Source organism: Cynara cardunculus, assembly GCF_001531365.2.
Source record: "Cynara cardunculus var. scolymus isolate 2C chromosome LG 9, CcrdV1, whole genome shotgun sequence".
Lineage (NCBI taxonomy): Eukaryota > Viridiplantae > Streptophyta > Magnoliopsida > Asterales > Asteraceae > Cynara > Cynara cardunculus.
The window spans coordinates 10,688,251-10,702,664 of NC_037536.1; the positions used below are offsets into that span (position 1 = coordinate 10,688,251).

At 32.4% G+C, this 14,414-nt stretch overlaps 1 protein-coding gene across 1 annotated transcript; it reads left to right on the top strand.

The window, feature by feature from the left end:
• Positions 1-11,835: 11,835 nt before the first annotated feature.
• Positions 11,836-14,124, top strand: LOC112517992 (laccase-2-like). The gene is made up of 5 exons (XM_025125473.1): positions 11,836-11,958; positions 12,034-12,185; positions 12,311-12,555; positions 12,636-12,767; positions 12,861-14,124. The coding sequence occupies exons 1-5, from the start codon at positions 11,836-11,838 to the stop codon at positions 13,958-13,960; spliced, it is 1,752 nt and encodes a 583-aa protein (XP_024981241.1). The 3' UTR covers positions 13,961-14,124.
• Positions 14,125-14,414: the final 290 nt, after the last annotated feature.

Consider the following 14,414-nt stretch of genomic DNA (forward strand, 5'->3'; position numbering starts at 1 on the left):
TATATATATATATATATATATATTAGATTTCAACTGCAAACGCAACAATTTAACAAATTATACAACCTCAATAATTAAATAGTGGCTGGACTGTAAATAAAATGATTTTTTTATTCAATTTGTTAATTTGGATTGGCAGGTGAGGGTAATTTCGGAAATTACAGAAATTACATTTGTTTAATTAATACTTTTTTTATCTAACTTGATTATTTCCTTAAATTTTACCCATTTTATAGGGATTCTATTACAATGTGATTTTGCTATTTCAGTTATGTTATCATTATCTCCATCCACTCCCTACTTACACTATCTGATTTTGAAGTTTTGAATATCGTTGTTGAAATAACAGTACAATAATAAATGGTTCGTATTTAATGAACAAGATATGTGCGAGTGATATCGTTGGTTCATCGGTCGGAATGACTTCAGATGTGTTGACAGACGCCATCGATGAAAGTCATCGTCAAACATGTTGATGTTTTCCTCGGAAAAGATATTGGAGATATATAGATGTTTCGGTTTTTAAGATGAAGATGGTAACTGCCTTCTAGTTTGTGTTGTACGTTTTTTTTACGTTGTTTGTCGATGATGATACATGGATTCATCGTACATCATTCATGAAATACAAGGCCGTCTTTTAGCATGTTAAATGTGAGATTTTGAACAGGCCCCAAAATTAATTTACATGTGTTTTATCGACCTGTGTAAAACTATAGCCGAAATTATTTAGGCTCAAATCATTAACATGTTTGATTTTAGTTTTAGTTTCAGATTGTTAATCGTTTTAGATTTAGCCCATTTTGTTTTTAACATATATTCTCTATTGTCTCATTTATACAATGTAATCAAAAGTTTTGAATGTAACAGGGTCTCCTAAAAAATTGGATAGATGGGTTAATGATGGATTCATAGAGTGTATAATTCATGAACTGCATATCTATAAATTGTGTATTAACAGTTACATAAACTGGGTATTGACTGCATCAAAGATATGACTACGGTAAATCTCATTCATAATAACATCTCACCGAAATAGTCCAATTTAACCCCTTAAAAAAGAAAATTAAAAAAAATTATAACAAAATTGGGTTTGTAGTTTACTTTCAATTTCTAAGCGTCCTAATAGATCTTTTTATAGGACTTAGTTTATAGGACCAAAAAAATAAAGTGTCCCATCTAAAGGCATTGTAATAATTTTATATGACGTTTTTTGACGTCGTAATAAGTTTTTTAGGACACTTTTAATATAAAGTGTCACATTAGCAACTTTATAGGACATTATTTGAAAAATTGTTCTATAAAAACAAGTGTCCTATAAAAAATTGAGTTTATAGGACACTTTCTCAAAAGTATCATATAAAGTTGCTAATGCGATACTTTATATTAAAAATGTTCTAAAAAACTTGTTAAGACGCCCAAAAGCGTCATATAAACTTATTACAACGTCTTTAGATATGACGTTTTATATTTTGGTTCTATAAATTAAATTCTATAAAGCGGTATATTGAGATGCTTAGAGATTGGAGACGTTCTATAAACTTAATTTTGTTATGGTGAAACCAATCGAAACAAGGATGAAGATTTCATAAACACATAAATTGGTGGTTCAATCTCAATCACTAAAAGAACTAAAATCACCATAAATTTTGATTAGGATCGCTAAATAATCGCATGCATAATTTAGATAACATAAATAAATAAATAAGGGTTTAAATGTCATTAATACCCTTCACGGAATAATCATGTAAAAGAAGAAAAAATAAATAAAAGAAATAATATGATCGGTGGATAAGAGTTTGTAGGTTTGTCAGAATTGTTGGTTTTGAAACTCAAACTAAAGGGTATTTATGTAATGTAATGAGATAAATTTTTCTTTTTATTTTAATGTTTAGTTTTTATTTTTTGTCTTTATCAATATAATACGATTTTATGTGGTTTTGAGAAAGCGATAATGTTTTTATTTTTTAATGAAATATAAATTTGAAAATAACATAAAAAAATTGAAAAAAATAAAATCGATATTAGTATTAAATTAACTATTTAATAGTTCTTGTTTTTTTGTCTAAGTTTTTTAATTCTATTTTTTATTGTAATTTAATTTAGGTCTAATAACAAAATAATTTATTTTTTGTTTAATAATAAAGTAATTTATTTTTGTTTTAATAATGTAATTTATAGCTGCTATACGGGAAAAAAAATAAGAAAACAGGTATGAACACAATATGAACAGCTTGTGAACAATAGTTCCTTCATTATGAACACATTCAGGAGCGAGCCAATTTTGAGATATGCAGCTAGTGTACATATGAACACAAAATGAACACTTGTGAACAATAGTTTCTTCATTATGAACACATTCAGGAGCGAGTCAATGCTGAGATATGCAGCTAGTATACATATGAACACAATATGAAAGCTTGTGAACAATAGTTCATTCATTATGAACACATTCAGAAGCGAGCCAATATTGAGATATGTAGTTAGTGTACATATGAATACAATATGAACACTTGTGAACAATAATTCATTCATTATGAACAATGAGTTTATCCATAATAGCTTGAACGATACCGAAAATTTTACTACCGGGTCTTCTCTACCAATAACAAATTCAAGAACATTATAGATAGAAAAATCAATATTATAAAAAAAACAAGATCAATAATAAATTAATAAAAATCATGAGATTTTTTGATTTTGTAACTCTTAATTAATGATATGAGAGTCACATAATTTATTTTTACATATTTACGATTGTCATGAAATTATAAGGTGAATATGAACCTATATATAAAATGGATTGCCATTGGTTGAAAATGGTTAACAAAGTTAACAAAATAAACTTGGTTAACATTTGAACTAGGCTCTTTCTCTCTCTCTCTCTCTCTCTCTCTCTCTCTCTATATATATATATATATATATATTAGTCTAATTAAATGAGAACTAAATGGTTTGTGATAACTGTAAGGTCCAATATAAGCCAATCATTTTAGATAATTAATGTTATTTAATAAAATAAAACAAAACAAAGAGTAAATTGGTAAATACTTTAATTAGTTTAATATATGTATATATATATATATACACACATACATGGACACACAAGAATCAAATCCGGTGGCCTTCTCCGGCATCCACCACCACTTCGGTGACCTCCTCTGGTCATTTTGTTGGTATCACATTAATGGTACCACAGTTGGTATCACAATAGTCTCAAAGTTTACGTGGTGTGTTTTGGGTATCACATTGTGTATCTTGGTGTATTTTGGGTATCACATGGTGTTCGTCGGAGGCCGGAGGTAGGAGAGAGAGAGAGGAGAGATAAAAATTTTAAAAAAACCTAAAATGCCTTTCAATCATGATTTTAAGTCATTACCAATATTACCAATAATATTAGTTTCCTAATTTATCCGTTGATTTGTGTTTAGATTGAATCACAGTTATCACAAATTAATCAGTTCTCTCTTGATTGTACCCATATATATATATATATATATATATATATATAGTTTCTTTCAAATGCAAATCATCACATTTGTACAACTAATACAATCCAATAAATTGAAATATTTATGGAAATGATGAGAGTTCATTTATTATGATTTAAATATTTATGGAAGATGAATAAGATTCATGAATTATGATCAATACTTTATATTAGGAAACAATCAAAACTTTTATAAATTACATATTCATCAACTTAAATGGAAGGGGTTGTATAATAACTCACCTCTCTCTCTCTATCTCTCTCTCTCTCTCTCTCTCTCACAGGTAACCTTCACGGTGTTTTTGCTGTGAAAGTTTGACTTTTTTGTACTTTCACAGCGATTTGTTATAAAGTTTCAAGTATAAAAAATGGTCTCACAGGTCTCACGAATACAGTCTGGTCTCACGTGATCCCAAGTATATATATAGAAAGAATCAAGCGAAAACGCCAACTATTTAAAAGAAGTCGTTAATGTACAAAATCACATGTGATTTTATATTAACATCAAAAAAGGGGCGTGGGTGACTTTTGCCGCAATTATGTCACAGGAAAAGTCGTAGTGAAACATATATGATTTTGTGCATTAACGACATTTTTCTTGTCTGAACCTGCCTCTCTCTCTCTCTCTCTCTCTATATATATATATATATATAGATATATATATAGAGAGAGAGAGAGGGGCTTAGGATCACGTAAAACCAGCCTGATTTCATGAGACTAATGAGACATTTCTAGCATGTTTGTGAAACAAAAGTTACAAAGAAAAAGGTTTCACATTGCGAACCGCATACATATGAAGCAAACAAAATGTGAAACAAAAACATTTAAGTACAAGTACTTACAGATCACACAAATTTTAGAGTTCTCAAATGATTAACCCCCATATATATATATATATATAGAGAGAGAGAGAGAGAGAGAGAAAGAGAGAGAGAGAGAGTTGGATTCCGGTGAGAAGGAGAGTTAAGGTGAGAATCGTAAGAAGGAATCTGAATCTTTGGATGCACATCAGGATGAGATGCACCGACATGCACCCGATCTATCCTCGTAAATCATGAGTAGGTTTGAAATTAAAGGTGATCAAGGGTTCAGATCCCTTCTTATGTTTCTTACTTTAACTCTCATTCTCATACAATTCTTTGCCTATAGGGTGTGGTTCCGTGAGAAATGAAGTTATGGTGAGAAACGTAATAAGGTTTCTCCACCCTTATATCAATCCTAATTGAACGTCAACGCTGATGAGGTGCACTGAGATGCACTAGATCAATTCCTTTCTAAAACATAATAATCGGTGGGCATGAGATTAAAATTGATCAAGGGTTCATATCTCTTATAATGCTTCTCTGCTTAACTCTTTTTGTCAAATGATCCTTCTCTCTCTCTCTCTCTCTCTCTCTCTCTCTCTATATATATATATATATATATAACTTTGTAACCGATTGAAAATGGTAAATGAATGCATAATATTTTTAGATTATAATAATAAAATATATAATGATGATTGTTTTGTTCATAATATATCAATCTATCCCTTACTTATGTTCTTATAAAATATTTATGTTGACGATGCGCAAACAGGGTGTTGTTACCTCAATTATTTATATTAAAAAGACCAATTAATAATTAGGTGACATTTTGAGATTTAAATATTATCAAATCTTAGACCGGGATGAGTTTGGTTATGCCACATTGGTGGGAGGATTCACCAATGGATAACAAGTTGGTATATGAGAAGATGATGGGATGTCTTTGTTGCAAGTCGATATGGTCCACTCATTTTGGTCGATTCTATGAACTTATGACATCCATTTAATTGCATAATTGAATCGTTTCAATAAATTACATTGCAGAATACGATTTGTAAGATCAGTTTTACGTAAACCATCGTAATATATAATAATGTGTATACACTTAGGACCAATTATATTTTAATACTCTTCCAAACCACAAGAATGGTGCCTGATTTGTTTGAGCTTGGCTCCAAAGGTCAAAAGTATCAGGAGGTCTCAGGTTCAAATCCAAGAAGGAATAAAAATTCTCTTGTGGCCATGGAGGTTCAAATGCGGTGACTCCGGGCTATCTGCAAAGCAGGTGGTCGCCTTGGGATTAGTCGGCTCGCATAGCGGGTTGAATATTCAGGTTAATAAAAAAAATACTCTTTCAAATTTCAACAATGATGTACCTACCAAATGTATATTTGTGGATGATACATGAGAATAATATAAATTTATTGAAAGCTAATAAAATCAAACAAACGTTGAAAATTTAATCTCCTTGATTCATTTGTTCATCTTACCCGTTCGTTCGTAATAATTTGAAATGAATGTTTTTAAGCTGGTCCCTATTTGGTCGAATCTTTGCCATCACAACCTAATAATATGTAACATTCATCATTAGACCCATCTAACCATGATTAAGTCTCTTGTTTAACAAGATTAAGGTATATCTTACAAACACTGTGTTCATAATAGTAAGACGTATATAAAATTGTGTTTATAATCATATGATGTTTATAGGTGTTCGATAAGATTGTGTTTATAATCATAAGACATACATAAGATTGTGTTTATAATAACTAGAAGGGCACTCGCGCAATACAGCGAGATACGTCTCGATTTTAATGTTCTATTTTATTTTTTGTATATGTCGATGTTATAATACAATTTTATAAGAAAATAATAGTGATTTTATTTTTGAATAAGATGTAAATTTAAAGATATCATAAAAATTTGAAAAAAATATATCAATATTAGTATCAAATCAACTATTTATAAGTTTCTATTTCTTAAATAATTTCTTTAATTTAATTTTTTATTATAATTTAATTTAAGTTTAATAAAGAAGTAATTTATTTTTTGTTTAATAATACAATATTTATAAAGATAATAATAAAAAATTATGTTAGAACTTAATGATTATCCTAATTATATTTTAGTTTTTATATATTTAAAATGATATGTTTATCATGTATTTGATTATGTTTATCCATAGTTAGTTACACGAATTTAGATATGGAGCTTTAATAAGTTGTACTTACGCACAATTTACTTGTAATCTTGAGTTTTAAGTAACATGCATTAATAAACAGTATTTTATGCACACAAAAATGGTTTTTACGAATTTTTGTCAAATGCTTTATAATATAGTATAGATATATATCGTGTTCATAGGTATTCAATAAGATTGTTTGTAGGTGTTCATATGACATGATCTTTTCGACAAATACCCTGTTTAAAATTGTCACCAATGTTTATTTCTCTTAAGTTTTTAATTTATTACAAATATTTTATGATTAATTTAATCCATAAATTTTAAGAATCAAAGGATAAAATTGATTCACATAGTTAACATTAACTATTGAGTTGAAACAAAATTACCAGCCCATATTATATATATATATATATATATATATATATATATATATATATGTGGGCAAGTTCATTTGTTAACCCAAATTATTGTATTAATTTTATGAACTAATCATGACCATTCATTTTTAAAATATAGGGTTGAGATTAATCAAATTATAAATTTAATTTATTACTCTTATAATCTCACAAACATATGTCAACATAGTAGCTCAAGGGTATTTACGTAAAAGAGGAGGTGCAATCAATATCATTGGTTACAAACAATAAAAACCGTATATGTTCAATTGTGTTCATAATTGCCACAAATGTTCATATATGTTCAATTTGTGTTCATAATTGCCATAAGTATTAATATATGTCAATTTGTGTTCATATGGGTGTATGCATGTCAATTTATGTCACATATGTCAATTTGTGTTCATAATTACCAAAACACTTGTTTTGATTATTTATTTTACTTCCCGATCTTGAACTCCGACTGTCATAAACTCATAATTGCTTGAACAATAACAAACATTTTACTAACGGATCTCCACTAATCACAAATTTATAAATATTAAAAAAAAAATAAAAAAAATCACAAGATCAATATTAAAAATGCAAAAATCATGGGATTTATGGATCTTGTAATTCCGAATTAATGATATAGAAGTTACAAAAAAAAAATACCCATATACTCTTAACATTAAATTCCCAGATAGAGTATAACCTAATACTAAGATGGATTGTGATTGATNTGATATAGAAGTTACAAAAAAAAAATACCCATATACTCTTAACATTAAATTCCCAGATAGAGTATAACCTAATACTAAGATGGATTGTGATTGATTGAAAAAGTTTATAAAATTAACACAATAATTTGGATCAACATTTGAACTAGTATATATATATATATATATATATATATATATATATATATATAGGGTCGTTCAAATACAACCCCTCTAGATTATACAATCGTGAGATTTTATGGATCTTGTAACTCCCAATTAGTGATATAGAAGTTACAAAGTAGGACCTAATACTAAGATGAATTGTGATTGGTTAATAAGGTTAACACAATAATTTCGGTTGACATTTGAACTAAGCGTTCTCTCTCTCTCTCTCTCTCTCTCTCTCTCTCTATATATATATATATATATATATTAAACCGAAAATAAGTTAGTTCGTTATTAAACCGAAATTAAAGTATAATGAGAAAAATTGAATTAAAAAAATTACACAAAAAAAAGAATTTTTAAATAGTTAGTTTGATACTAATATTGTATATTGATATAGTATTTTTAAATTTATATTTTATTTAAACATAAAAATATTATCTCTTTCTCAAAACCATATAAAACTGTAATATAATATTGATATAGACAAATAATAAAACAAAACATTATAATCGAGATGTATTGAGCTGCATTGCACGGATACTGTAACACCCTCATTTTTTTTTTTGAGAATGTCACATAATCTGAAACAATTCTTAAATACATACTCCAAAAGACGGCTAACATAAAACCGTTTGAACTGTTTACAGCGGAGGTCCTTGAACCGTTCAAAAANTAATCTGAAACAATTCTTAAATACATACTCCAAAAGACGGCTAACATAAAACCGTTTGAACTGTTTACAGCGGAGGTCCTTGAACCGTTCAAAAATTTACTTAAGWTCTAACCCACCTCATACCGGGTTAAGTTACAARRATCAACACAACGTCAAAAGACTAAACATAAGATGATAAGTAGCGACTCTCTAAGCGTGTCCTTTGCTCTTATCCAATCTCGAACTACTTGGCCCTGAGATGCATACTATAGTCAGCTTATAAAGCTCAGTGAGTTCATGGTTTGAGTGAGTAAAGATCATTTCACATCATACATATCAACTTGTAAACTTTGTACCAAAAGTATGCATTTTTTTGAAAACCATGCAGCACTGAAATAACATAGATCTCATAACTTGTCTGTCGGGTGTGTCATTTAGTCACAAACACGCCCTGGGTTGATACTTCAATCTTAATTGATCACCCACTTGTCCGGGTAGTGTTTTATACTGGTCATGACTTGCTGGTCAAATGCTCACCCGCTAAAACTGATCATAAAACTTTCATATGATATAACATGCTAGAGTTATTTGAAAACTGCTTAAACACATAGCATGCAACTGATCATAAAATGACATACATGTAAAATATATCATGTATGTAAACTGAAACATCATGTATATGTACCCGTTATCATATAAATCATATAATGCTCAAAAATAATTTATACATAGGTATGCATCCCATTGTAAGTCTCATGAAGACTCACCTGTTAACGTAGATTGCTTAACTAACACAACCTCTGGTCTCTATCTTCCAAAGCTTCTGTCTAACACAACTTAATACAGAGCTCTCATATAGAGCTTCTGCTACCATAACTTGATACAAAGCTCCCATGTAGAGCTTCTGTACCATTTAACTTGATATAGAGCTCTCATGCAGAGCTTCTGTATAACCTTCTTTAAAGTGGTTTCTAAACAAAACTCGATACAACATATTCACCAAATGAAATCTAAACTTTGAATTCGAACTCTAAAACACGAAGTTTGGACGTGGGCCTTCATAGAGTTCTACACAGGGTCAAAGGTACAACTAAACATTGTAACAACATAAATTTTTGGTTGAGCATTTACCTCTAAATGACGGGAAAACAGGGGGTTCTTGCCTGGTCTTGAACTCCGGTTTTTCTCTCTCAAGCTCGACGATTTCCTTCTTCTTTTAAAAGAATGGCGACCCTAAACCAGTGCCCATAATTTATACTCAAACGATTTGGCCTATTAGTTGACCAAATCGGCCGAATCCTGAGTTTTAGGCTGTGAAACTGCTTCTCCACAGCCTGCAACCGGCAGGTCACAGTTTCCCCTTTTGGACCAGGCACCGCCAGTTCCTCTTCTGCCTCACCCAATGTTGACAGCAGGCCCTTCTGCAGTGCGGGTCTGTTGCATATTTACAAAACAGGTCCTTCTGGTTTGGATCTGCTTACATCCGACCCAACCCTTTAACTATCGCGAAATTACACTTTCACCCGTGGCTTGACTTTTCCTTCATTTTTGGTCCGATTTTAAACCTATTTAATTTCTATTTTTATTTGACATATAAAATAGAAATAATAATAAGGGTAAATTATTTATTCCTCGAAATTTTGGGTACAGATACCCTTGTAGTGTGTGTGTTTGTTTGTGTGTGTGTGTATATATATATATATAGAGAGAGAGAGAGAAGATGTTTACTTTGCAAACCACGTTATTTATACAAGTCGTACAAATCTCATTCTATCAATCATAATTTTTCATTTTGTTCATTTTTTTTTGTAATTACAAGAGATTGATTAATCATTTTTACCGTGGATGAGTGTTAATCATGGATATTATCATCTTCATTACATTAATTTTAGAGAAATACATGAAACAATTTCATAACCATATACGAAACAATTTTATCAAAAAAAAAAAAGTATTATATGAAATAATTTTATAAGATTAAACAATTTCATGAAAAAATTTCATAAGATTAAACAATGAAAGCGAATCATAAGGATGGTTTGTACAAATATAGGTGTAATTAGTTAGTGAGAGGGACCAAAATATATATATATATATATATATATATATATATATATATATGAATGAATAGGTTTCTTGATCAATATATTGCGTCGTCTAATTTGCATGTTAAAGGGCAAATTGCATGAAAAAGTAACGTACTTTGACTTGATTCCTATTTTGGGTAATGTACTTTCAAAACTTTCATTTTAGTATCTAAGATGTAAAGTTTTAAACATTTAAGTACCCATGTAACTGGTTGAAGTATTAACCGGTTATCATACTGATGTGGCGAGTGATGTGGTATCCAACTCGGTATTATTTGTTGACCTAGTCAGTGACGTGGATTTTTTTTAATCTAAAATTAGTCTCTCTTTTTTTAGTCTAAAATTAGTCTTCACTGGGTTACCTGGGTACTTAAATGTTTAAAACTTTACATTTTAGGTACCAAAATGAAAGTTTTGAAAGTACGTTACCCAAAATAGGAATCAAGCTAAAGTACGTTAGTTTTTCATGCAAATTGCCCTTTGTTAAAAACATGTTATGCACTCCATTTATTTTTATTATACTTTAAAAGCAACAACTACCTTTTATTTTCATTTATCATGGGATAAGGAGGTGTTTGTGATTGCTTATAAAAATAACTTATTGACTTATTCCGATGTGACACCGGTAATAAACACTTTTGAGTGTTTGGATAAACAACTTATACCGGTGTCAAACCGGAAATAAGGAGTTTTTGAAGAAATTAAACCTTTCTGACTTATAATAAGTTGATAAATGCTTTTGTAAAAAAGAATAAGTTGTTTCAAATAAGTATCCGGATACCATTGTCAAAGAAGTTTTCATTATAAAGGTTTCATCTCCGCCCTTGGCTGGTGGTGTTTCCCTTCTCCCATGCGATGCGACACTACATTGGATGGTGTTTGAATTTGGAAAAGCAAATGAAGTTCCATCCATGTCATGATTTGAGTACTATTGCTTAAAAGGAAGGTGGGTACGATGTCGTCTTCTTAATTGGTCATTTGCAATGCAAGCTGTGAAGGCCACTGTTTGGTCGAATCTATACCATCACAACCTAACCCGTATAACCCTACTGTACAACATTCATCATTAAACCCCATCTAACCTTCTTTATTGTCTTCATAAACAAGATTAACACAAGCAATTATAAGTCCTACTTCCATTCCCCAAAATGCCCTGCAAATTTAACATGGGGGTAATATGGTCATATAAGTCAAAATCAGATGAATTGACTTTAACACCACTCCATGGTATAATTGGTCCACATGCAGTAGGTAAGCTATTATGTGTTCTTCACAGTTATACATGCATGTATACATATATAAACCATTACCCTTCAATTCTTCAAATCATTCCGGCTACCAACCAAAGTACAACATGGGTCTGCAATCAACTTTCTTGGCTGTTTTTCTTCTGCTTACATGCATTGCCTGCTCGTACCCTCATTTGGCAATGGCTAAACATGCTGGCACCGGTTCAACTCGACACTACAAGTTTGACGTAAGTTTGAGGCAGGTTGCTACAGATTACGGTTCTACTTGTATGATTTATCTTACATTTGTGCTTGCTTTTTAGATACGCGTGCGGAATGTGACGAGGTTGTGTAAGACGAAAAGCATAATAACCGTCAACGGGAAATTCCCGGGGCCAAGGATTATCGCTAGGGAAGGTGACCGAGTGGTGATTAAAGTGGTTAACCATGTCTCGAACAATATCAGTATCCATTGGTGCGTTTTTGTTTTTGTTTCCGTTTCTTATCAATTCGAATTCGATGACACGATTGTAGAATATACATGTGCCCACGTGTTTCTTTCTGGTGTTGATTTCGAATGGTTTTGTTTGATGAGGGCAGGCATGGAATTCGACAGCTTAGGAGCGGATGGGCTGACGGACCAGCTTACATAACACAATGCCCGATACAAACCGGCCAATCATACGTTTACAACTTCACGATAACCGGACAAAGGGGAACACTTTGGTACCATGCCCATGTTTCGTGGATTCGGACAACCCTCTACGGCCCAATCATCATTCTACCAAGGCGTAACACTTCGTACCCTTTTGTTAAGCCTTACAAGGAAGTCCCCATTATGTTCGGTAATTTTCAGAAGCTTGSTTTTYAATGTTTGGATCCACGATCGTTTTCTTGCACTAAATTATGTCGTTTTGATTGACAGGAGAGTGGTGGAAGGCCGACACGGAGGCTGTGATCAATCAGGCCCTTCAGACCGGAGCTGGCCCAAATAATTCAGACGCTTATACGATCAACGGGCTGCCTGGACCGTTATACAATTGTTCTTCCCCAAATGGTAAGTACCGAATTCTTTAAGATCATACTAGTTCTATAAGATTTTACTTTCTCATTTGATCTTGCAAAGTTGACTACCTTAATCAATATGCAGAAACATTTCGGCTTAAGGTGAAGCCCGGAAAAACATACCTCCTTCGATTGATCAATGCTGCGCTCAATGACGAACTCTTTTTCAAAATCACGAACCATACGTTTACCGTTGTTGATGCGGATKCGARTTAYGTGAAGCCGTTTGAAACAGACACAATCTACATCACACCGGGCCAAACAAGCAACGTTCTSCTCAAGACCAAAAACCTTAACCACAACGCCAAATTCTTGATGGCGGCTCGACCCTACTCCACCGCSGCTGCTGGAACATTCGACAACACCACCGTTGCTGGAGTTCTTGAATACCATAGTAATACCATTATGTCATCCTCCAATACTTCCATCAAAGGACTTGCCCTACCTCCATTGCCAGCGATCAATGCCACTTCTTATGTGGCTAATTGGACCAGTAAATTCCATAGTTTGGGAAATTCCCAGTTTCCTGTGAACGTTCCACAAACTGTTCAAAACCGGTATTTGTTTACGGTCGGSCTYGGTAGCGATCCTTGCCCAAAAAATCAAACGTGCCAAGGTCCCAATGGCACCAAATTCTCGGCTTCCGTAAACAACGTTTCATTCACCMTGCCAACAACTGCACTTCTTCAAGCTCGGTACTTTGGAAAATCGAACGGCATTTTCACCACCGATTTCCCAACATCCCCACTTAATCAATTCAATTACACGGGCACACCACCCAACAACACCATGGTTTCCCACGGCACAAAAGTGGTGGTTCTACCTTACAACACCACCGTCGAGCTGGTGATGCAAGGCACCAGCATTCTTGGTGCCGARAACCATCCTCTCCACCTCCACGGTTTCAACTTCTATGTGGTGGGACAAGGGACCGGAAACTTCAACTCTGCCACAGATCCTGCCAACTTTAATCTTATTGATCCCGTTGAAAGAAACACAGTGGGCGTTCCGGCCGGCGGATGGGTGGCGATTCGGTTCCGAGCCGACAATCCAGGTGTATGGTTTATGCATTGCCACATAGAGATACATCTGAGCTGGGGGTTGAAACTGGCGTGGGCAGTGATGGATGGGAAGCTTCCAAGCCAGAAGTTGCCTCCACCACCTTCTGATCTTCCAAAGTGTTAGACTTTGACTTCATCAAAGTATTGATATGTGAGTCTTTTGTTTCTTGAGTTGTAAGTTAGGAGTGAAGAGATTAATCCCCAATTTAATGTTTTTTTTAAATGCAATGTACAATAAGAGATTGTTTTGTGAAATACAAAAATATGTGATGAAACTTTTTGTCTTCTTTTTGAAAGTAGTATACATCCATTAAAGTTTTTTTTATTAATCTGGATATCCAACCCGCTATGCAAACTAACTAATCCTAGGACGACCACCTGCTTTGCAGATAGCCCGGAGTCACCGGATTTGAACCTCTGTAGCCACAAGAGGATTTTATGTTGTATATATTTCAAATTAATTTGTGTAGCAATTCCAAACAAACGATCCTCGTGATTTTGACCGGAAATCTCATCCTATATCGCCTTTTTGGCACGCTTCATCAAGTCGTTTTCTGAGATTTAATAAATTGGCAAGC